Source organism: Phyllostomus hastatus, unplaced genomic scaffold (genome assembly GCF_019186645.2).
Source record: "Phyllostomus hastatus isolate PE091 unplaced genomic scaffold, TTU_PhHast_1.1 phas_contig_150, whole genome shotgun sequence".
Lineage (NCBI taxonomy): Eukaryota > Metazoa > Chordata > Mammalia > Chiroptera > Phyllostomidae > Phyllostomus > Phyllostomus hastatus.
The window spans coordinates 33,510,710-33,534,575 of record NW_025333611.1 but is presented as its reverse complement, the minus strand read 5'-3'; the positions used below and the strand labels follow the sequence as shown (position 1 = coordinate 33,534,575).

The 23,866-nt window shown below is 51.0% G+C and overlaps 1 protein-coding gene across 1 annotated transcript in view; it reads right to left on the bottom strand.

The window, feature by feature from the left end:
- Positions 1 to 330: 330 nt before the first annotated feature.
- The window catches only part of FSTL4 (follistatin like 4), a 350,947-nt gene continuing 327,411 nt past the window's right edge, over positions 331 to 23,866 (bottom strand). The window contains exons 12-16 of the mRNA XM_045826865.1: positions 20,780 to 20,898; positions 16,896 to 17,045; positions 11,805 to 11,912; positions 3,305 to 3,414; positions 331 to 1,272 (exon numbers count right to left, since the gene is read on the bottom strand). Coding sequence (XP_045682821.1) covers positions 555 to 1,272; positions 3,305 to 3,414; positions 11,805 to 11,912; positions 16,896 to 17,045; positions 20,780 to 20,898 — 1,205 coding nt within the window. The 3' untranslated portion in view covers positions 331 to 554. The remainder of the gene's footprint in view (positions 1,273 to 3,304; positions 3,415 to 11,804; positions 11,913 to 16,895; positions 17,046 to 20,779; positions 20,899 to 23,866) is intronic.

Sequence of the window (23,866 nt, the reverse complement as noted above, 5' to 3'; positions counted from 1 at the left end):
AGCTGTAGTAAGTCTTGTTGGCTCTCTCTCAGGCTTATGAGTCCAGTGGGAGGGAAAGCGGGAAGCAGCTTCAAAGGAGGACAAAGGTGCAGAGCGAGGGCAGGCGTGGCTCTCGTGCCAGGAGGGGAGCCCCAGCCCCCCGAGGGCCTGCGTTTCCAGGCCACCCCGGCAGGTGCAGCCTGGCCGGATCCCGCGGAAAGAAGGATGACTGTGTGAAGGCAGCCGGTGGAGGCGTCTGCCTGGAAAGCAGGAGCTTCCGGTTCCACAGCCTCCCCAGGTCATACTCATGTGGCTGGGCCCAGAAGTGGCTCCTTTACCCAGCAGCCTGGCTTCCCGTCATAGCTGGAGGCAGACGTCCTACTTCCTAATGAGAAAACCCCAACCTGGTTAGCAGCGCACACCTTAGACTAGGAGACTTGCAAGGAGACCAGTGTTGAACCACAAAGCGAATACAGGTTTTGCTTTTGTCTGTAAAAATGTACAGGGCGCCTGCTGGGGGCTGCGGGGTCAGGACGAGGTGGGGCTCGGTGGCCCAGGCTCTGCGCTGGCTTCCTTCATACCTCGCCCACCCACACTGCTGTGGTCCCCCCCTGTATGCCCGACACCTCACACCGCAGTGCATTTTGTCGCCCGTTGATGAGAAACAGTGACCCCTGGGCTGGCGTGAGGAGGTACTGTCCGAACAGCCCACTGTCCCTCACGATCCTGCGGGGCCCTCCCCAGGGCCAGGCTGGCCCCGAGGGTGGCTTCTTGAAGTTCTTCAGCACCCCCACCTTCCCCGAGGACAGCTCCACAAACAGCAGGTCCGGCCCAGTCTCCAGCGTGGCGTACACGTAGTACTGGTTGCCATGGGAGAAAGAACGCTGGAATGCCACGTCAGAGATGCCCTGGATCACTGTTAGTGAGTACAGGGTCTGGATCTCCCCACGCAGGGTGACCTCCTGCACCTGCAGCTGGCGGCTGGCTGTGGCAGCACTGACAACAAAGCGCCCATCTGGGGATGTGTGTGGGGCACCGGTCACATTGCTGTTGGGGCCGACTACAGAGTCTGTGACACTGTCGATCAGCAGCTGTGTAGCAGCAGCAGCAGCAGCAGCAGCAGAGGCCTGGGCCTGTCGGCACTGGACGAAGAAGTAGCCACCCAGGTGGGTGTGCGCCATGGCCTGAGGCAGGCAGCCGTGAGGCTGCAGCTCCACGGTCTTGAGCAGCATCAGGGTTTCTAGGTCGACTTTGTGAACAGCGGGCTCAGACTTGTTGAAGACGAAGCCATACCTGGGAGGGGGAGAACCGAGGTCAGAGGTCAGGGACTGCAGCCCTTCCCTTCCCTTTCCCATAATCCTTTGGTGGTCTCACAGCCGGGGGTAAGATCTACCCTCTGCAGGGGGTAGATTAGTAAATGGTTCACCTGTGATCTCAAATCACATGAAGAGAGCTACAAGCGTTCCTGGACTTAAGCTTTTGTGACACACACACAACTTTAGAAATGGTAAGGAGGACAGGAAAAGTGCCTCCAACAGCCTCTCCCTTGGGGATGAGTCTGAGCCAGCCTCCCGGAGACCTTGTGGCAGGGGTGGGCCTGGGCCTGGAGGGGAGGGACCAGTGCCGGCTGCCCTGGCTCTGCCTGCCCCGAGGACAGGACAGGAGAGCCCAGAGCCTCGCTCTTTTCTGGACTCACTGGTGAGTCCGATTCAAACACGCACATTCAGTGAAGTTTGCCCGGGTTTCTTATCAGCGTTCTCTTTCCCTGGGAACAGGAAGAGGCAGTCGCTTCTCTGGCTACATATATGCTGCTGGCAGGGGGCTGAGAATGGCTTTGATTTCTGGAGCCAGATGGCCTGATGCTGCGGAGTGCCTGGCCAGCCACAAGGCCTGGGGCAAGTTGCATGCCTGTCCACACCTGTCAGTGTGCAGGGGATAGTTCCCGGGAGAGCTGTTGGGGAGGATTGATCTAAGAGGGACACTGCAGTGGAAGAGCTGCACTCCAGAGGTGGCAGTTGGACCTCCTGAAGCTCCTCACTCGAGGGCCCTTGCTGGCTGCAAAAGGCGTGGCTCCAGTGGGACTTCCGATCAGGTGCCCCTCCCGCCTCCCGAATCCCTTGCTCACAGAGGCCTTTTGACACTGTGTCTTACTTTCTTACAGGAGCAGAGAAAAATCACTTCCATGGTTCTCTCTTGAACACCAGTACCTCAGAGTGGGGAAAACGCCCTCTTTAACAAATCTGGGACGCATCCATAAAGAGCGGTGCATGGACAGAGTGGGGAGGAAAACCCCACTCTCACAGGGAACTTTATGAGGAAGCTGCGTGCTCGCAGGGCTGCTGAGTCTCTGAGCAGCAGGCTCGCCGCTGCATCGAGCTGCTTTGAGGGACCTGGGCCTCTGGAACCACACCAGGGGCTCTTCCCCAGACACCCTCTGCGGTGGAGGTGGGGGACAGAAGGTGGTTATTTTCCTCCTTGGGCAAGGACCAAGGGGCAAGTCCTATTTTCACAAATCCAGCATCAGCTTGCCAGTGTTATTACTTCTGGAGAAAGGTGCTTGATGCCAGACCAAAGGAAGGCACAAATAGTCCTGGGTCCTGACGACTTTATAAAGGACAGGCTCAGTCTTTGGCAGAGGCGACTTCGCAGGCAGTGTCAGGGATGCTCTGGAATGAATGGGGAAGGGGTGTGGCCAGGCCCGGGTGAGGTCTGCTGCTGAGGCCCTGGCTTTTATTAGGAGGCTCTTATTAGAGGGATCTTCTTTTGAAAGGTGGCAAACCAGGCACTTAGGGGGCCTTGCTTCCTGGCCAGGCACCTGCATGGCTGCTCTTGGGGGCTCTGAGGAACCATGGCTGGGGTGAGCAGAGAATGAGGCAGTATGGGCTGCTCAAAGGGGACCTGTCCTTGCATTTAGTCGGACTGCCAATTCCTGGCTGTGTGGTTTTGATCAACCGAGCCTCAGTTTCCTCATCTGTAAAATAGGTTTGAGATCACTACTACCAGTTTTTTCCTGTGAGTGTCTAGCAAGGGGAGGGTGCTCAATTAGCCACTGCTGTTTCCTGCTTCCCTCTGTTGTCCTCACCCGAGGATGGGCCTCCCTGGCCTCATTGGGCCCCTGAGGGCGTTTGGAGCTGGGTGCCTTCTGACTTGAACAATTAAGGACTGGGGCAGGTCCATTTCTCTGTCCCTTCCTGATGGCTCCCAAGCCAGCTGAGGAGGAGCGGGGCAGACAGAGGCAGGAGCAGGCCCCACCCTGGGCAAAGGCGCCCCATGCAGGATGCAGCTGCATCATGTAGGGCCTCAGGGCCTCGCCAGCGGGTCTCACCTGATGTGGTTGATGATGAGGTTTGTTGGGGGAATGAAGAAGTCATCCACTCCTGCGAAGGGCGTGCGGATGAGGTGCTGGCCCTGGCCGGTGCTGGCTTCCGTGATCACCTGTAATACGGAGAGGGAGTCCTGTGAGGGCCCATCCCAGTGCGGGGCTGGAAACCTGGGGACCTCTGCATGCTCCGGGGAGACCCCCAGCCAGATAGGCTGCAGAAATGGTGGATAAGCCAGTCTTGGGGGCAGGGCAGAAGCAGAATAGGATGTCACAGGCAGGGACCTGACCTTCCCGGGCGAAGAACGGGGGGTACAGGAGTGGATGCCTGAAAGGTTCCCTCTTCTCGGTCAGGCGTGACCTGCCACTCACTGTCAGCCGTGGTGACTGCAGAGCAGGGACTTGCGGGGATCATGTTGGACTTGTGTTGGGGCTTCGGAGGGCGGCCCCCAGAACTGAAACACTACTCTGCTCAGAGACAACCTGCCACACAGCAGGGAAGCCTACCTCCTCATCACCTAGGACCCCCCCAGGGAAAAGGGGAGAGCTTTTAAATAATGAAAATGTTAAACTGTGTGACAGTTTACTGGTTATTTATTTTCCTTGGATGCTCAGTGCCTGGGCTGGTTTGTTGGGAGTCTGTCACACTCGGCTCACCAAGGCATTCGCCGGGGGCTGTGTTTCCACGGTTCATTAGAGAAAGCAGGAACCGGGCGGGGATCCTGGACAGACCTGCTGGGCATGCGGGTAGAGGCCTTGTGAGTAGGATGCTGGGACAGGTTCTGGTGTCGGAAAGGGGACTTGCTGTAAGAGGTAGGGAACTGGGTCCTGTGTTTGGTACAAATTGGTAGTGACAGAGCATGGCTGCCTGTTTCCCTGAGGTTGCACTTTCTTCCCAGCGGACGTGGCAGGAGGTGACAGGAGCCATTCCCAGGATGTATCCTGCTGCTCTGCCTCAGGGACAGGCACGTGGGCAGTGCAGAACAGAGTGCAGCAATGTCTGTGGTTAGAGAGGATGGGCAGGTGGTCTGGGGCTCCTGCCGGAAAGCTCCCTGTGCTCAGGCTGGGTGCAGTAGTTCTCGAGGCCTGGGCTGGGCTGGCCAGATACCGAGCCAGACTGCCTGTGTCCTCTGCCTTCTACATGTGCTCATCAGCCTCCAAGTCCAATGCCATTGCCCAGAATGGTGGCAGACCTGCAGCCAGGTGAGGCGCTCAGTCAGTTTAAGGGCCCCAAGGACAAGCCCAGACTCTGAGCAGGACAGAAGGCAGAGGACCCTAAACAGGGAGGTGAGACACTTCCGTGGCCACTTCCTGTTGTGGCTGTGTGCACAGAAGGATCTAGATTTCTGTAGCCTCAGGCCAAGGACAGCCATTGGGGTGGGGGTGGGGCTCTGCGACTCCTGTGGCCTGGAGCTCTGCCTGCTTTTTCCTTTTGTGAATGGGATTGCCTCCTGGCTCCGACTTTTATGATGAGAACAGCAGCACCTGGCCATCTCCTCAGGCAGGTGTGGGGCTTGAGTCTTTCCCCAATCAGTTGCCCGAGGTTATTTCCCTGTGACTTTGCAAAAATGGCCAAGTGACAGTTCCATGGCAGGTCCGAGGAAAAGCTCAGAGAATTGAGCACGAAGAAGGATCGGCATCAGGAGACTGAATTTGAGAGTCCACAGGAAAATGCCAGAGAATTCCGAGGAGCTGTGCGAGCCTTGCTCGGTAGCAGCCCTGTCACTTTGGCTTATAACAGAGATGGGAAATGACAGGCTGTCAGCAGTTGGTGCCGTGCACACCTCACCACTCTGACGCCCTTTACTCAGAGGTCACTGCATTAAAAGGCGGTACCACAGGCCACTGAACTGATGTGGCATGTCAGCCTTGTGGCTCCAACAAGTCATGTCCCCCTTGGCTTGTATACTAGCGTGTGGCTGGGTACCTCAGTGGCCCCAAGGTAACCCCCCAAATTTACTGGGTCTATGAGCTCGGTGCAGGAGGGGTACATAATGCAGCCGGGTATCAGAGGTCATTTGGTAGTCGGCACAGGGTAAGAAAGACTGGGCATCTCCATAGAGGGTGGATAAGTAAGCTACGAAGTGACATTTGGGGAAGGGCAGGGGACCAGGCACCCGGTGGGACAGGTTGAAAGGCAGCTGAAAGCTGAGCGTGGGAGTGAGTGGGCCAGACTGTGCTGGGCCAAGGCCCAAACCATGGCTGCCAGGGGCGGCCTCCTGCGTCGAAGCACCTTCCCGCAGTCACAGCGAGGTTTGCAGCCAATTCCTTAATGCTGGGTGTTTAGAAATGTTAGAATGTTACTTTTAACAGTTTGTAAATATAAACGACACAGAAACATAACGTTGTAACTGAATCTTTGTTCATACCTATGATCACTGCTTTGGGATAAGTTCTGGGAAGTCAATTTGCTGGATCCAAAAGCACTGTTTTGAGGCTTTTCATCCACATTTCAAATTGCTCACTGCAAAGCCTATGCCAGCTGACCTTTCTGGAAGCAGTTTTTGGAAGTGCTCATTTCCTTAACCCTGGATGACACCGATGAAGGTAGGTTTATTCAATCTATTTCATTTTCTTGTCATAGTCCATTTCCCAGAGTTGCCAATTATGGTGATGGTGGACATCATGGTCTAATTACTGAAATTAATTAAAATGCTTTTAGTGCTTTACCAGTTAGACAAAATTTGCTCTTGGTTTCTGGGAAATGGTCTTCATTATATTTAAGGAGTTTCCTTCTAGTCCCATTTCTAGGTATTTTATTAAGAACATCCGCTGCATTTAATTAAATACATTTTCAGCATTTATTGGAAATATCACAGGGCTTTTTTCTTTTTCTGGTTTAATTTGTGTTACGTGTAATGCTGACTGATTTCTGGGGAGCGGGCTGTCATTGCCTCTGGGGACGTGTTCCCCTTGTGAGCTGTGGGATGCGTGGCTGGACTCCACTTCTAACACCTTGGCTAGAATTTTGTTCATGTATTCGTGAGATTAAAAATGGCAAAAAAATAAAACTATAAACTAATCAGTTTTCATAATTATAAGAATATGGGCTTTTTAAAACAAATGAAGGAGCTGTACATTTTTTTCTCCTGTGGTCTGAGATAGTTCAAATAATATTAAAATTATATTTTGAAGGGCTGAGAAAATGTAGATGTACATTTTTTAATGATCTATCTTTAATCTTATAGAAGCCTCTCCTAAGATAATTGTTCTGGTTTGTTTTCCATTTCTTAGGTCAGTTTTTTTTTTTTTTTACATTTTGTAAATAATCATCCATTTCTTTTTTAAAATTTATTTTTATTTTTAAAATATATTTTCTTGTATATATATTATTTTAAAATATATTTTATATTATGGTTGTCCCATTTTCCCCTCCACCCTGCACACCCCCTCCCATCCGCATTCCCCCCCTTTGGTTCATGTCCATGGGTTGTACATAGAAGAAGCCATAGAAAGAAGCCAAGTTCTTTGGCTTCTGCATTTCCTATACTATTCTTAACCTCCCCCTGTCTATTTTGTACCTACCATCTATGCTACTTATTCTCTGTACCTTTTCCTCCTCTCTCCCCCTCACACTCCCCTGCTGGTAACCCTCCATGTGATCTCCCTTTCTGTGATTCTGTCCCTGTTCTAGTTAGTTGTTTGCTTAGTTTCTTTTGGTTTTGTTAATAATTGTGAGTTTGGTGTCATTTTGCTATACATATTTTTTTTTTATCTTCTTAGATAAGTCACTTTAACATTTCATAAAATAAGGGCTTGGTGATGATGAACTCCTTTAACTTGACCTTATCTGAGAAGCACTTTGCCCTTTCATTCTAAATGAAAGCTTTGCTGGATAGAGTAATCTTGGATGTAGGTCCTTGCCTTTCATGACTTGGAATACTTCTTTCCAGCCCCTTCTTGCCTGCAAGGTTTCTTTTGAGAAATCAGCTGACAGTCTAATGGGAACTCCTTTGTACGTAACTGCCTCCTTTGCTCTTGCTGCTTTTAAGATTCTCTCCTTATTTTTAATCTTGGGTAATGTAATTATGATGTGGCTTGGTGTGTTCCTCCTTGGGTCCAACTTCTTTGGGACTCTCTGAGCTTCCTGGACTTCCTGGAAGTCTATTTTCTTTGCCAGATTGGGGAAGTTCTCCTTCATTATTTTTCAAATAAGTTTTCAATTTGTTGCTCTTCCTCTTCTCCTTCTGGCACCCCTATGATTCAGATGTTGGAATGTTTAAAGATGTCCTGGAGGTTCTTAAGTGTCTCCTCATTTTTTTGAATTCTTGTTTCTTCATGCTGTTCTGAATAAATGTTTCTTTCTTCCTTCTGCTCCAGACTATTGATTTGAGTCCCGGTTTCCTTCCTGTTTCTGTTGGTTCCCTGTAGATTTTTATTTCACATAATGCGACCTTCATTGCTGCCTGGGTGTTTTTTTATGCTGTTGAAGTGCCCAGTGAGTTCTTGGAGCATCCTGATTATGAGTGTTTTGAACTGTGCATCTAATAGGTTGGCTATCTCTTTGTCACTTAGTTGTATTTTTTCTGGAGCTTTGATTTGTTCTTATTTGGGCCATTTTTTTGTCTCTGCACGTCTGTTACATAGTAAGGGGTAGAGCCTTAGGTGTTCACCAGGGTGGGGTAACCCACGTTGCTGCGTAGTGATGCTGTATGTGGGGGAGGGTCCGAGAGAGAACAATGCCACTTGCTCTGTTCTCTGCTGGCTTTCAGTCACTTTCCCTGATATCCACGACCAGCCCTTATGCTGATTGCTGTGTGGGTGGGCTTGTGTGCATTCTAGGACCCTGTGGGTCTCTTCAACAAACTGTTCTGTGAGGCTGGGATTTTCTCCCCCTGCCACAACCCCACAGATGTTTTCAACAGGTGTTTTGAGGCTTCATTTCCCCGCACCTGGACCCTGGGTTGTGCCATCTGTTTTACTCCCCAGTTGTTCCTCCCGGTTTATCCGCACATGAATGTGGGACCTCCCGGTCTGCCAGCTGCCACCTGCCTGGTCCGAGAGCCACCACCTTGTTGAGAGTCCTCTCTACCCAGCTGCCCATCTCTGCCCCTCCTACCGGTCTGGATGGATGTTTCTTCTTTAACTCCTTGGTTGTTGGACTTCCATACAGTTAGATTTTCTGGCAGTTCTGGTTGTTTTTAAGTGGTTGTTGTCCTTCTTTTGGTTGTGCGAGGAGGCACAGTGTGTCTACCTATGCCTCCGTCTTGGCTGGAAGTCTAATTATCCATTTCTAATAGGTTTTAAACTTTGCTGCCCCAGAATTGCAATGTAGTGTTACTTTACAATTATTTCATTCTCCTGTATCTGTGTTCACATCCCTCCCTTTTTCTTCATTGTGTCTGTTTTTGTTATTTTTGCTTTATTGGGTATGAGAAGGATTTATCTGTTTCTCTATGTGTTCCCTTATTATTTTCTTTCTATTAATTTCAGTGTTTTTATTCTTATCAGTCACTTTGTTCTTTTTCTAATTTCTTAACACAAATACTTCCTTTGTGGGCTTTTAAGGCACAAATATTCCTTGTGTATAACCTTTTCTGTCTCCCTTAGGTTTTGATGTGAAATGTTCTCTCTTTCATTGCTTTTGAGATTGTTTATTATTTCCCTTTTAATTTCCTCTTTGATCTAATAATGATCTAGAATTGCTTTCTTATTAGGTCACATTTTAATTACTTCTAATTATCAGATAATGTAGCCTATAACATTTGCAAAATTTGTAAATGTTTCCTTTGTGATTACTGGTACACTTATCTATATGTGAACATGTGAAAACTTGTGGCAGATGAAAGGTTTCCTATATATTAATTAAACCAAGTTCCTTATTCATATTATTTGATTTTCCCATGTTATTATTTTGTCTCCTTGGTACGTACAATTTACCGTATTTTGCTGTGTATAATGCTCACTTTTTTGCCCAAACTTTTGAGGGAAAAATAAAGATGCACATTATACATGGGTATAATGATTACATTCCATGGGCATGATAATTCTGTGTGGATGTGCATTAGACATGGCAAAACACTGGTCAGCACATTTTAAATTCAGGTCCTTCATGTTTTTAATTGCTTATGTTTCACGTGTGTAGTTGTCATGTTGTTGGACATCTACCAGCTGGCCGTCGTCGCACACGTCTCTCCTTTCATTGGTGAGCGCTTTGAACCTTCAGCTCTGCCTCGTGTGGTAAGAGTATCACCAGCTGCACATACATATTGTTCCCCTGTCCATCGCTATTTCTACCCCTTTAAATTAAGTCTCTTATTACCATCCTATGTGTTTCTTGTAAACAAGTTATGGTTTTCTTTTTTCCTTCATTTTTTTAAAGCCCAATCTGATCATCTCTGCTTTCATTCAGTTGTCTCATTGGGACTGAGACACTCGGTTCTAAGCTGTTGATTTCAAACATTCTCTGTACCCTCTTCTATCCCAATGGGATGGCATTTTTGAATATTCTTACTTCCTCCTTGTCCCTCCACTCCATACTCAGTTTTACTGAAATAATTTATTTGTAATGTCCTGTTACCAGGATTTCTCTTTCAGTGTGTCTGCTAATTCAAACATCCTTATTTAGTACTTACTGTACATTTCTAGATAGTGTCTCCTCGTCCACCTTTTAATTTTACACCTTCCTCTCTAGGTTCCTTACATACGACTGTCTCGTCTCTATCATTCTCTGTCTTGATGTCTCTGATCTGGTTCCTCCAACAGGCTCCTCAGGGGGCACCCATGATCGATGCGCTCTCTGGATTCTTGCACATCCTTATATCTGTCTTCGTTCTGACAGGTAGATGATGTCTTGGTGTGGGGTACAAGATTCTTGGATGTCACCCCTTTTATCTGAGTAGCGTGGCTGTGTGACTCCACAGTCTTCCAGCTGCTGCTGCAGCCACGCTGTCCAAGGCCCACGGGACTGTCATTTCTTCTGCAGGTCACTGGCTCCTTCTGCCTTGTAAGGCTTCCCCTCTATTCTTTTACCAACAAGGGCAGAGAGGTGTCATTTCTCAGCAGTTTAGCTTGGAAGCTGTAGGTCCTTTTCAATGTACATGATTATATTTTGTAGCTTGGTAGTTATTATTCCAAATTTATTTAATGTCGGACTCCATTCCAGCCGTTTCCTTCTCTCTTTCCAAGCTCCTGTTGAACTTCTGAGACATCAAGTCACAATCTCTTCATATATTTGGTCTGGGATTTGAGATTTTCTTGTTCTTTATCTTTCAGGCAACTATTTGGGTCTCAACAGAAACTCTGTATTTCTGAACTTATCTACTGCAGTTGGAAGTTAGAGAATCATTTCTGTTCATTCTTAGTTCTGGAAGGATCGTTGGTGGCTGTTCCCCTCGAGTTTCCATAAGGGCATTCTTAGAGCTGCCAGGGGGACTGGTGACACCACTTTCTGCAGGTTTAGCCTCTGTTCTGAGTGACCTTTGTTCTGGCTCCTCGGTCCTTTGATGGGTTGTTGTTATTTGTTGTCAGCTCACAGGGGCTCAAGACTGGTAGAGGAGCCCATCAAGTGACAATAGGTTCAGTTTATAGGAGGTGAAGTCATGTCCTTCCCCTGGTGCTGACTTCCCAAGGAAGTCAGGCCGGTGGCCAGTCCCCGGGAGGAAGCCTCTGGAGACCCAGGTGTCCCTGGCCTCTTGCCAGTCCTGGGAACAGGGTGAACTTGGCTCCATCTGTAGCCCTTCTTAGCTGGGGTTCTGAGAGAGAAATTAAACCCTCACGCCCGAGGCATCCATTGTATGTAATGAATTAACTTTTCTGTGCATCTAGAATGGTTCTATGCACTGTTTTGGGGGAGAATTGAGAAAACAGGCATTCCAACCACTTTTGGTACAGCTGCATCCTCTCATGCATCTTTGAGGAGAAAGGCCGAACCAGGCTCACTCAGCAGAGGGCAGCTGTGGATCTTCCCTGGCTGGCAGAGGGAGGAATCCCACAGATCCCGGGGCCCAAGCTCTTCCCGGGAGGTGGTAACGCAGCTGCAGGTGGCGGCTGCACAGCCTGCTGCCGGGGTTGGACTGCGGGCAGGTTACCCAGCTTTTTTGAGCCCTAGCACACTGGAAGCACGCTGTAAACATGCTTCTGCTAATGGGCATAATTGCTGCTGCCGCTTTTCCTTGCCCTTCCCTACTGGCCGGTGTCTGGTGCTTGCTTTGGCTCTAGTTCTCTAGACCACCTAGCGCAGGGCAAAGAGAGATGGTCTCCCTTCTTCCTGCCTGCACCCCCACTGCTGCTGGACCCCAGGAGCCTCATGCTGGTCCCAGCAACATCAGCCTCCTATCTGCCACCAGTGGCACTGTCTCCAGCAGCAGGCCTTGCCGGACACACCTTGTCAGTCACCTGTGAGGGGTGCTGGCCTGAGGCTGTTTCTACTGTCTCCTCCAGCCTTTATGGGCAGGTTTGGATAGATGTGGTTGGCCTTGAGGGAAGTGGGAGAGGCTTAAACAGGGAGAGAGGCTGTTCCGGAGTGGGGGAAAGGGGGAGGTGCTGCCTCCTGTGTTCAACGTACCTGGAGGCTTGGCTGGGACTTGTGCACGTCCCCCCAGCTCAGGACCCACACTTGGTCATGTGACTTGTCATAGGACAGCTTGGCCGGCAGAGGGTCCACACCTATGGACTTGAAAAAAGATAATGACCAGTTGGTCGTGGTTGTTGTAGAGGCTGCCACAGTGGTCCTTTCTGGGCTCTGTGTGCGTGGCTGTTACCCCTGGGTGGGAGGAAGGCCAGCCCAGAGGCCTTGCCGGTGAGGCTATTTGGGAACCCAGTGCAGAAGCCTCCCTTCTGGGTTTGTCTTTGGAGAGACCCAGAGCATCTTGGCAAAAGCCCGAACACTCCATTCAGGAGCTAGCTGAGGACCCTCCCCCCACCCCCTGGAAGCCTTTGGGCCCCTTAAACCCTCTGTGTTCTTCCCCGGGCTGCTCCATGGCCTGGATACTGGGGAGAGGGCCCTGGGTCATCAGCACCTCACTCTGAACTCATGCATTATCACTTAATCTTTGCACACAGCCTCTGTCTTGCACGTCCTTCAGCGGCAGCTTCTGGGACTGACTATAGCGCCAGGCAGACTCTCTTCCCTGCTGACACTCTGCCATCCCCTGAGGATGGAGCTTCCCCTGTGGCCTGTCAAATGGAGACCTTTCTCTTTTCTGCGTATAATGTAGTTTTATAAGTTATAAAACGTTGTTCTGTGCTGCTCTTGCCACTGGACTATGACCCCTGCTCTTCTTGCCATTGGCCAACATCCCAGCCACTCCCCGTGCTCACTCACGACAGGAACACCTGCTCCCTGCCTTCTCTCCCAGGCACTTGTTCCTCAGGTTGGTGCCTTCAGACCCACGCAGATGGTTCACCCACTGCCCGGCTCTCTGATGTCCTTGGTTTCGGTGGGCTTTTCTTCCGCCACACTTCAGCCACCGTAACTTAGGCCTTGTCTACAATTTCTGAAGTTTCAGTTTCAGCTAACCAGACTGTAGCTTTTCTGACTTTAGGGGAGAAAGCTCTGTGGGTCAAAACTTCTCAAAAGAACCAGCTATGGAGTCCCTGAGTCCTCCTTCCCACCAAGTTTCTCTCTTCGTCTCTCCACTGGCCTGTTCTAGCTCTTCGGGTCGGATTCCGAGGGCCCTCCCCATGATCCTCCTCTTACCTGACATAACAGCGACACTCCACATGATTAATTAATCCCTCTTGGAGACATTTTCTTTACGCAGCCTCCCACCTCCCTACGCCTGTCTTCCTCATGCGGACTTCTGAGTGCTGGCCTGTCCCGGGCCTTCCGCTGTGCCCTGCTCTCATCCGCAGCCTTTCCCCGGAGGAGCTCACCCAGCACCAGGCCATAAATAACCTGCTGGATGCCCATGACGTTAGAGTCCACCTCTCTGCCGATGATTCAATATTTCCAAAGCCGAACTCCTGATGTTTGCTCATCCCCGATGAAATGTATTTTACTTTTTCTCCATTCATCAACATCTTTGAAGTCTCCTTTTACTCCTTGCTCTAACCTCCTGTTCTCTGAAGCCTCAAGTAGAGGCTGTTGTTATTTTCCTACACTTCGCACCCCCAGGTCCTTTGTTCGTGTCTAGGGCTATGCCTCGTATGTCTACCATCTCCTGGCTGCCTGGCTGCTTCCCTGCACTTTCCAAAGGCTCGTGGTCTGGCACCATCTTCCTCCACCCAGAGCTTTGGAACCACCAGCAGTGACATTATCCTGACACTATTTCTAGTTTCTTGTACACCCTTCTTTAAAAATAGCCCCTGCCTATACATCTCTCTTCCAAATGTCTGCCCTCTTCACAGCAAGACTGCCCTGAGGTTTGGACTGTAGCCATTCTCTCTTCTTTCTGCTTAACCTTTTCCACCCTATTTCATATTCTCATTTGAAGCAAGAGTCTAATAGATTTTTGCCTTGTGGCTTCAAATTCAGAAAAGAGTTTTTCAGCCTCAACATGCTGAGGAGTAAACGGAAAAGGTCCTGGAGAACGCACTGGGCTAGCAGCGAGCCTTGCAAACACCTCACCTCGGCTTCGACGCAACGTGGTGATGGATTAGGTCAAAGGGATTCACTGTCTACCCTCTCTGCCTAGCAAAAGAAATGGTAAATCCTTTTTGGTGGGCGAGAGCCATCCCAAATTTCTGAAATATTTTATATGGAAATGTTTTGCATTCAAGAAACTCACTAGGCATTCCAAAATACAGACTATATGACTGAAAACACCATAAACAAGACAATAGAAATAGACCCCCAGGTGATCCATCAAAAAGGTAGTTTGGAATTAAGCTGAAATTTTAAAGTAAAAAAATGCAAAGCCTAAAATGAAGAACTCAATAAATAGGTTTTGTGCAGATCCATATTAGACACAAAAGATAGAATTAGTGAAGAGAAAGGTTGACAGAACATTTCCAAACTGAGGCTTGAAAAGAGAGAAAAGGACAGACGATCAGAGTGAAAAAGATAAGTGAGATGCAACAGAAGGATCTGACTTTAAAAAGCAACCAGAGTTCCTAAAGAAGAAGCGAGAGAGGATGGAGCAGGCTAGTATCTGAGGAAATAATGGCTGAGAATTTCCCAACGTGAGGAAGAATATCTGTCCATACATCGCAGAACCTCTGAAAACCCCAAATCAAAATAAATACATAGGATTCGTTCCCTGGCACATTGTCGCAAAGCTGCTAAAGACCAAAGAAAATCTGAAAAGTAGTAGGAAAAGTGATATATTATCTTCAAGAGAGTGAGAGTAACAGTGACAGTTGACCTATTAATGAAAGGAATGGGAAGAGGATGGAGAAGCATCTAAAAATGTCAAAATATACAATTGCCAATGTAGAATTCTGCAGCCAGTAAAAATATACTTCAAAAATATAGGGCAAGTGTTATTTTCAAACAAACAAAAACCATGAGAACCTGTTAGCAGCAGCCCTGTACCAAAAGAACAACAACAAAAAAATCTCATGCAGGTTGAGGGAAAAGGACCCCAGACATAAGCAGGTACTTCAGGAAGCAATAAGGAACCATGGAGAAGTGAGTGTGTGGGCGGATATAAATGATCATACGGAGTAGTAAGTCAGCTCCTGAGGGGTTAAATTATGTGCAGAGTCAAAATTCACTCCTACAACAGGGCAGGAGGCTGGAGGGGGTGTGAGGGGTTCGTGTTCTGTCACTAACGGGGAAGTGAAGCTGCAGTGCGTGTGAAACTGCTGAGGCGAGGGTGCAGGTGGTGGTCTCGATGGTGGGAATGACGATAATATAAAAGAAGGAACCGTCAGCATGCTAATAGAGGGAAAAATGGAGTAATAAAAATGTTTGACTAATTCAAAAGCAAAAGGGAGAGAAAAGCAACAAACAGAGAGGTCAAAACAAAAAACAAGATACTAGAATACTATATAAATTAATTAAAAATGAAATATAAATGGATCAAACTCTCCACATAAAAGACCAAGATTATTGAACTAGATAAAAGCCAAAAACCAAAAGACCAGAGGTGGCTTTATAAAAGACTGCCTGAAGTATATGGGTGTAGAAAGATTGAAGGGGAAAGGGTAGAAAACTGCAGCACGGTAACACTCATTAAAATAAATCTGGTGAGCTGAACTGAGACGAAAATGGACGTTCAGGCAAGAAGCTCCATCAGAACAGAGAGGAGGTTGCAGTGAAGTCCAGGTGCCTTCCAGGGGCGGTGGGGGGAGGAGAGGGGTTACAGGTGGGACTCAGAATCAGTCACCATGGGCGTGTTCTACACACCTCACGGCAGCTGACAGACTAAGAGGACAAAAAATCCCAGGTATTTTAAGTTATTCAGAGTATGTTCTCAGAGGGCCAGGGAAATCAATAACAAAGAAAGTTAGAAAGCCCCCTGTTGTATTCTCCAGGAGAAACTGCTGTCTCAGTTACATCGGTGAGTCTGCAGCAGCGCAGCCGAGTACTGCTGGGGAGAGCAGCCCCGCACAGCGGCCCACTTTGCATTTGCACACACGGTCAGCAGTCCTTTCCCACCCCCCGGGGCCCATCGGTCTCACAGCAACCATCTCCTCTCTCCTGAAACCTCCAGCCTTGGCGGTAATTTTCCTTTTTGCTCTGAGAAAATCAAGGCAACCAGAAGGGAAGTTCAGCCGATGACCAGTGACTGTGTCACATCCTTGCCCCTGCATCTGTATGCTTTGCTTCCTCCTCTTCAGTGAGAGAATGGGCCTTTATTATGGCCAGCATGCCCATCTGCCCTGGACTTTGCTGATGCCTGCTTATAATCTCAGGAGGCAGAAAAAAGGGAAGAATTGTGGGAACAAATTTTCCTATTATTATACAAATGCTGTGATGTCAGCTCTTCTAAAAACAAAGGTCCTTCCACATGCTCTTCCAGTGGCTTGTCCTGTTGGCCCACTGGTACGTTCCCACCTTGACAGCAAACCCCCTCAAAGCCATTGCCTACATCCACCGTCTCCACCTGCATGCTCAGCGCTCTAACTCGGACCTGCCCCCTCGGGCTTGCATTCCCCCGTCCCCATCCTCTGTTCCTGCTGAGGTGAGCCACGTGGCACCAGGTCCAACGGTCCATTCTCAGTTTTTATAACACAGATGTTCTCTGCAATATTCGCCTCCCCTGACTGACCACGAACTCTCCCTTAAAACACTCTCTTCTTGGCTTCTGGAACGCACCCCTCTGTAATTTCCTTCCTACCTTTCAGCTACTCCTTTGGGTCCCCTTGCTGCTGCTTCTCTTCGTGATCTTTAAGTGATGATGTGCTCCCACCTCGACCTCTCCTCTGTCTGTGCACCCCCGCCCCGTGCTTCTTCTTTCGGGTCTCTGGATTTCACGGAGTTCGTGTGGTGGTGATACCTGCACTGACATCTCTGGTTTAGACCTCCCTGTCCTTTCACTGTTTATCTAACCGCTTACTTGATATGTATATAACATCTTTCACATTTCCAAGACCCTAGAATGGTGCTTGGCACCTAGGTCAAGGCCTGCTGAACCGCCACATAGGCGTCTCCTTCGCTTCTCCCCTCCCACCTGACCACCCCTCCAGCAGCCGGGGGGCGGGTACAGAAAGCAAAGAACTTGGCAGGCTGTGCCCCAGGACCAGAAGTCCCCTCGCCCCTTAGACGTACCTGTAGGACTTTCTGGGCTTGCACGTCGACCACAAGGACTCTGCTCAGTGCCGGCTGGGCTGCATAGATGTACCGGTGCCTAACGTTCACTGCCGACGCCCACTGGCACGGCCGGGTGGCACCTCCTTCCCCTTGGGGACAGATTTCTTCCTGTAAAGGAGACAGGCTGCCATGTATAACTTCCCAGCCCTCCTTTCCCTGACATCTCTCGATCCCCCGTCCTGACTCCTCTGCCCTTTCTTGCTGCACTGGGACTCCTTTGGGCTCACAGAACAGGGCACACAGCACTCCCCCTCACCAACTTTTCACCTAACGTTCCTCTGCCTTCCGCAGCCTCCCGGCTCCGGAGGCTGTGACGCCCTGGGAAGCCCTCTCCACCAGCAGCTTCCACGCTCGCGTGCTCCTTTCTCTCGGTGGTCTTCTCCATCATTTTAAAAACTTCCGTTCATGGCCAGGCTTCTGAAAGAATTCCTTACGTTTTTCTCCAACTCCTCACTTTTCACATGCTCCTTCCCCCTCTGGCTTTAGTCCTCACCACGGAGCTAGTGGTGCTCTCACCAGGGCCGGTGCCGACTCCTCCACTCTTAGTTTAACCCCTCCTCTGCCATCATTCTACTTGAGCTGGGGCCTCATCTGACACTGTGCTGACCATTCCTTGGTTCTTCGCCCTCCATCCTGCCGCCCCCAGTGGCTGACCCTTGTCTGTGGCTGGAAGCAGTGGCATTCACTCCTGAATAACTCCGCTTCTCTAACATCGCGCCCTTTGTGGGCCTCACCCAACCGAGGGCTGGAACGACAGTCTGTGTGCGCACAACTCCCACATTTACACCCTCGGCTCCGGCCTCTTCCCTCAACTCCAGACGCACCCAGCCAACTCTGTAGCTCGACCTGATTGTTTAATCAGAGACGTACGCCCAAAACCAACTCTCAATTTTACCGTCCAGTCCTGCTCATTCCATTAAAAAATGGCAGCTCGCTCCATTGCTTCACTTCCTTAGACCGACAATGTCCAGGCTACCTTAGATGCCTCCTTTTCTCCCCATACCCTCCACTCTCACCCAACACATCAGAAATCGTTTCAGCTTTACCTTCTGAAGACACCAGCTGCTCCTTACCACTTTCCCGTCTGTCACCTTGGCTCAAGCCCCATTATGTCACCTGAATCACTGCTTAGCACCCTTGATTCCACTGTGCCTCACCCCCACCCCAACCTGCCCTACACACAGAAACCACAGGGACCACTGTGAAAGCCAAGGCCGGTCATTATTCCTCTTCTCAGCTCCTCCTTCCCCAGTAACTTCCTCTCACGCTCAGGAGAAGAGCTGAGTCTTTCCTGAAGCCCACCAGGCCCCGAGCACGCCGGCTTTTCTCTCCGTCGCCCACCCTCCTCCACGCATGCATGCCGCCTGCTTGCTCTTCCTCCATTGTGCCGCCCTCCTGCACCAGGGCCTTTGCACTGGCTGTTCCCTGTGCCAGGGATGCTCTTCCCCAGACATCTCTGTGGTTTATTCCCTCGTGTCCTTCAGGTCTCTGTCATCACATGGATGGATCCTCATAGAAACCCCTACTTGCATGTGAGCACACTGAGGCTTAGAGGGGTTCAGTAAGTTTTCTAAAGCCGCCAAGCCTGCTGAGGGACAGAAGTGGGATCTGAGCCCAGGTCGGCCTGGCCCCGAAGCCTGTGCCCTTCTCAAGTAACCGTGCGGCTCCCCACTGAGCACAGCGCATGTCAGATCCAGCAGAGGGGCCGAGGGAGGGCGCACCAACCTCCTACTTAGCCAGCACCACAGGCAGAGGGTAGTTCCACTGTGACCCTCCAGAAGGGTGTTTGGAGATTCCCTAGATGAGAAAACTGTTATTTGGGGTTGTTCTGCAGCTCACTGTGGTCTTGTGTGGCCTGCCATGCCTTAGGACCTCTCTTACTGCGTCTCGTTCTAGCTTCTTCAGAAAACTGAGCCCGGGTTGGGACTGGAGAGGTTTTGCCTGCACTGCAGGGAAGGGTACGGCCAAGGTGATGGGGCGCCATTATTTAAACCTAACTGCTGGAGATGAACTAGGGCAGCACCTTCGAGATCAACTCAGGGTGGTTACAGGGAGGGAAAAGTTCTTCACAGGTGACACGTTAAAATAATAATTAATTTAAATGAAATAGCTGGAAAACAGCTGTTCCCGAGCTGTGCGTGTGAGAAATGCCACGGCCTGAGATGCACCTGCAGCCGGCAGAGCGATGCAGCTAACCTGTTTGAGGAACTTGCGGGGGCCCAGCCCACTTCCTCCCTGGGCTCCCAGCCCATCGCTGCTCCCCTCTGCTCCCTGGTTCACTCACCATGTGGGGGCTGTGAGACGACTCCCGGATCCACGCCATAGCTCTACCCTCAGGTAGCTAGGGATTAGTAGGCGGGGTCAGACCTCCTGGGAGGGATGCCAGCGGGAGGGACAGCATCCTGGGTGGGGTTGGGTGAGGCAGTGCCGCCCTGGGAGTCCTCCTGAGGGCTGCCAGGGCTTTTCTGGGTCTGCCACCAACAGCCATCCTTCTGCCTCTGCCCAGTGAGTGCGGCGACGCTGCCACTTCCTGCCGGGCCCTGTATTTTGCTCAGAGCACCTCGGACACTCTGGGCAGTGTTTCCTGCAGTTACCGGAGTTTCCTGAGGGCCCCTGAGGGCCTTCGAGCTTGTCTCCTCTCTCGACAGGTTGAGCATCCCCTTCCTTTTGGAAACTTGGACTTCCTCGGGTCTGTGACCCAGGTTCTCCAGGCTTCCTTAAAGCTACTTCTTTGGCCTGTCAGAGAGCCGGGGCCTCTCCAGCTCACCCCTGCCCCACTACTTTCTGGATGTTTCTATGCATGAGTCCCATGGGCTCCTCAAACTCAGTGCATCATAGGCCAAACTCATCTGCTTGTCAGGAGCCTACAGTCCTGCTCCTGGGTCCCCAGCACCCAACCTGGCAAGCGACACCAGCCTGGTAGAATGTTAGAGAATGAACAGAGTCCCCCACCCCAACTTGCTCCTCTTCTAAGTGAAGGGCACTTTCCTTCTGCTAGCAAGGCTCTGGTTTACCCTCTAGTTCCCTGGTGAGTTACTTCTGAAATCTACCCAGTTCTCCCCATTCCCACGGCCACCGGCCGAACCAGGACACCAGCCTTGCGCCTGGATAATTACAGCTCCGTCTTGTGCTTCTGGGCCGCCTCGCCAATCTCCGCCCTCAGCGAGGGCCTGCCCATGTTCTGGAGCAACCTGCTCAAGGCCAGCCTTCGTGGGAAGCCCGTCAGGAGCTCCCCGAGCTTTAGGATGCCATTAGAACTCCTCACCTTCGATCCTCAGTGATTGTCCTGATCTCAGGCCCTTCCTACATCCATGCTTCCCTCTGGGCACACCGAGGACTTCCGTTCCCAAGACAGGACATGTTTTATGTCTCTCTTCTCCACGTGCCTGACATTTCTTCCAGAAACCCATCCCAGCTCCTACTCATTCTTCAAAACTGAGCCCAGGGAGCACGCGTCCCAGGGGCCTGCTCCAACTCTTCCTTCCAGGCCTGGGGACGCCCCTCCCCTCCATTCCCAGGGCAGCGTGCACATCCTTCCAACAGCGCCTTCTGGGCAGCCATCCATAGTGCTGTCCCAGTCATCTGCCTCTGAACTTGGGGAGGCCAGGCACCCATCCACATGCCCTGGGCCTCGCCTCGGGCTCAGTGCGTGGAAGTGGCTGCCTGATGAAGGAATGAGCATCTCAGTGCTTGGCTTCAGGTCTTTCTCGGCCTTGGGACAGACCTGGAACCACACCACATAGAGCAGATGGGACTTAAGAATCAAATGGCCTGTGGTGGAGGAGTGACTTTCACGTTCTGTCTGCCTGCATGGTGGAAGAGCCCCGGGCACGGACACTTACATAGCTCGTGACGATCTTCTCTGTGGGTTTGAGGTGCCTCTGGATCTCACAGTCCCCGGGGTGCAGGATGACAATGCCGTCATCAGAGAAGACGTAGAACACGTTCCCCACGCTGAGGCCTGCGAGGAGCAAACACAGCCATGTGGGGGTGGCCTAGCGGCTGGCCCTGGGGCGAGGGTGACGATCCACCTCGGGCACACACGGAACTGCATTTGTTGCGGTGCTGAGGGGAAGTCCCGGTCAAGGTGGGGCGGGGTGTGTGGGGAGCATGGGGAGAAGGCACCCCGAGGGCTGTCAGTCAGTGTAGCACATGGAGGGACCTGCAGTCCCCAGGTGCCCTCCCAGACATGCACATCAGTTGACTATGGCTGGCCACCTACCCAAGTTTTCAAATAAATGACAGCTTTGTCTTTGACCTACATTTGACCTTTCCTCTTCTGAAAGGCAAAACTCCCCTTGGTCGTTCATTGTCCACTATGTTCAGAATGGATCAGAGGATTCCCAAAAGGCAAAGGCTTTTATTTTAAACACATTCAGGTACATACAGCGCCACTTCCCTGTATGTGGCAGGTGTGCCTTGTTCCAGCCTCAGTCCCAGCCTGTCTGCTCCAGTGAACCCCTCCTCCAAGACTGCTGGCTCCAGCCTCTGCCCCAGCAGGGTCTCCGTGGCAGCCCCGCACCAGGTGACAGAGTCCACCCCTGGTCGTTCCTGCCTGCCCACCCTACCCCAGCCAGGTCTGGGCCATGTGGGAAGAAAAGGCTGGGGACCACCAGCTAGTTCAGCCTCCTTATTTTAAAGACAAAGAAACCGAGGCCCAGGGAGGCCACTCGCCGTTGTGCTGGAGCTGGGGTTCGACCCTGATCTCCCACTCCGGGCTTGTCCCCTCACTCTGCCTCTCTGCGGAAGGCAACCCTGGCACCAAGATGGGTAAGTTTGGAGTTCTTCCTCCTGCTCTCTCACCCCCCTTCACTTCTTTTGAAGGTAGAACAATAAAAAGTTTCCTATGAATTCTAAGAGAATGAAATATATTAAATAAATATACAGAACACTCTTCCTAGCATGCAGAGAAAACCAGTGCCTTGCTGTAACTGATGATCCGAGTACGTTTTTAGTGAGGTGGAAAACGGTGAGACGGGCAGACAGTGATCACCATCCCATTTGCTCCCAGGGGCTCTGCAGGCCCCTGAGGACGGCACCCGTGCCTGTGGCTCCCAGGGGGTGGAGGTCCCTGACCCCGTGCTGCAGCCTCAGCTGACCCTGGTTCTGTGCAGAGAGGGACTCTGGGCAGCAGGTTTCCTGCTGTGATGAACAACCTGACCCCTGCCTCTCAGAAGTTGGTATTTCCTGGGAGTCTCTGCATAGTTCCCGATGGGACCTGGGTGCTGGGCAGCCTGTCCCGGAGAGCCTGACAAAGCTGGCCACCTATGAGAGCTTCATCTCAGCCCCCAGCAGGACCTCCACTTCTGTACACTCTCACCTGGCAAACCCCTTCCCCAAACCTTGGTGCCCGAGCGACACAAAGCTCTTGCACAACCACAGGCCCCAGCAACAGCTTCCTGGGGCTTCTCAGAAAATCAATGGCTGGAAGGACCAATGTGAGATTGAAGGCTTAATAGGATCTCTATGGGGTTTGCAGCTGTAGCTATGTTTCGGGCTGAGCACAGTGCCTGGCTTGCAGTTGGCAGTGGAACCTAAGACTAAACAAATATCCTGGACCAATTGACTTCACAAGAGGTCCGGGCTTCTGATCCAACCCCCTGGAAGGTTCTGTCTGAACTCAGCTCCTCCTTAGGGGGCAGGAAGGAGCTTCCTTTGCTTCTGTGAGCTCTCATCAGCTCGTTTCTCCTAGGGAGGTGTGAGAGTGCCCGTAGCCTGCTGGCCTCTGTTTTCACCTCAGCTTTTCCCTGTTGGAGATGGCAGGGAAGGGTGCAAGTGGCTGGCAGCCAGGGCGATGGGGTTTGTTCGCTGCCAGGTGGTCTAATGCTGGTGCAGCGCCTGCCAGCCCTCAGGTAGCCTGGGCTCTAAGTGGGCCTCTGTAGCTGCATTTCACAGATCACAGGGCCGTGGGCACCCTGTGGGTCCCTTTGCTGTAACCTCACCTCAGAAAACATCACCTTCTAAAGATGGAGAGTGGAAGCTGTGTGCATTGTGGCCTGGGAGCTAGGGTCAGGCGGCGTCAAGGGACAACTGTGCATGAGTAGCGACTGTTGCTATGACTTGTTCTTCCCATGATTCCCAAAGCCTATTGGCTGCAATTGCTCACTTTTCCAGGTTTAGCCTTTGTTTTACTCCCAGCTTCACCATGTAAGCCTCAGTGTCTGGTGTCAGGAAGCTGTTCTGAGTGTGTGTGTGTGAGCATGTGTGTTCCAGACTGTTGGTAACACCATGCGACATTTCAGAAGCAAAATGAGCTGGGAAATAGGCAGCTTTTTAAGGAGGGGGATTTTGTGCTTAAACCCTGAAATCACAGAGTGCCTTCTGTGGCTGCTCGAACTCCCCTCTGCCTCCTGGAGTAGGGAGCCACCTCACGGGGCTGGACCTGCTCAGGCAGAGGGTTCAGTGTTAGGACGGTGCATGTATGCACGTCACCCCAAGCAGTGACCCAGGTGCTCTAGGCCAGCCCCCCCTCGAGCCTGCTGGTTCTCGAAGCATACGACATTGTCCATATTAGGCCATATTTGATGTACAAAAGTGGCAGTTTTGTACAGTCCCAACCTAATGTCTAAAGATGGTTTGATAAATGCACATTTAGAAAGTGTATTCATTTAAAAATATACACATAAATATATATTTACAGGAATCACGGTAGCTTTTCCCTTCAGGATTTCCTCAGAGTACACACTGAACCCTAACACCCACATCAGCTACTGGAAAAAAAAGCTTATGGCTCGGATCTGACCAGGAGCCCTGCTGGGTAGTTCCCTTTGGGGGAGGTTTCAATCAGCTTGGAACGGAAACTTCCCATTGCGAATTCTAATGCACAAGTGACCACTAAAGATGCCTGCAGGTTTTAAGTCTGCCTCTCAGTGTGTGCCACTGAGCTTGGCATGACCTCTCCCTCCCATTCAATTCGCCACGTGAACCCC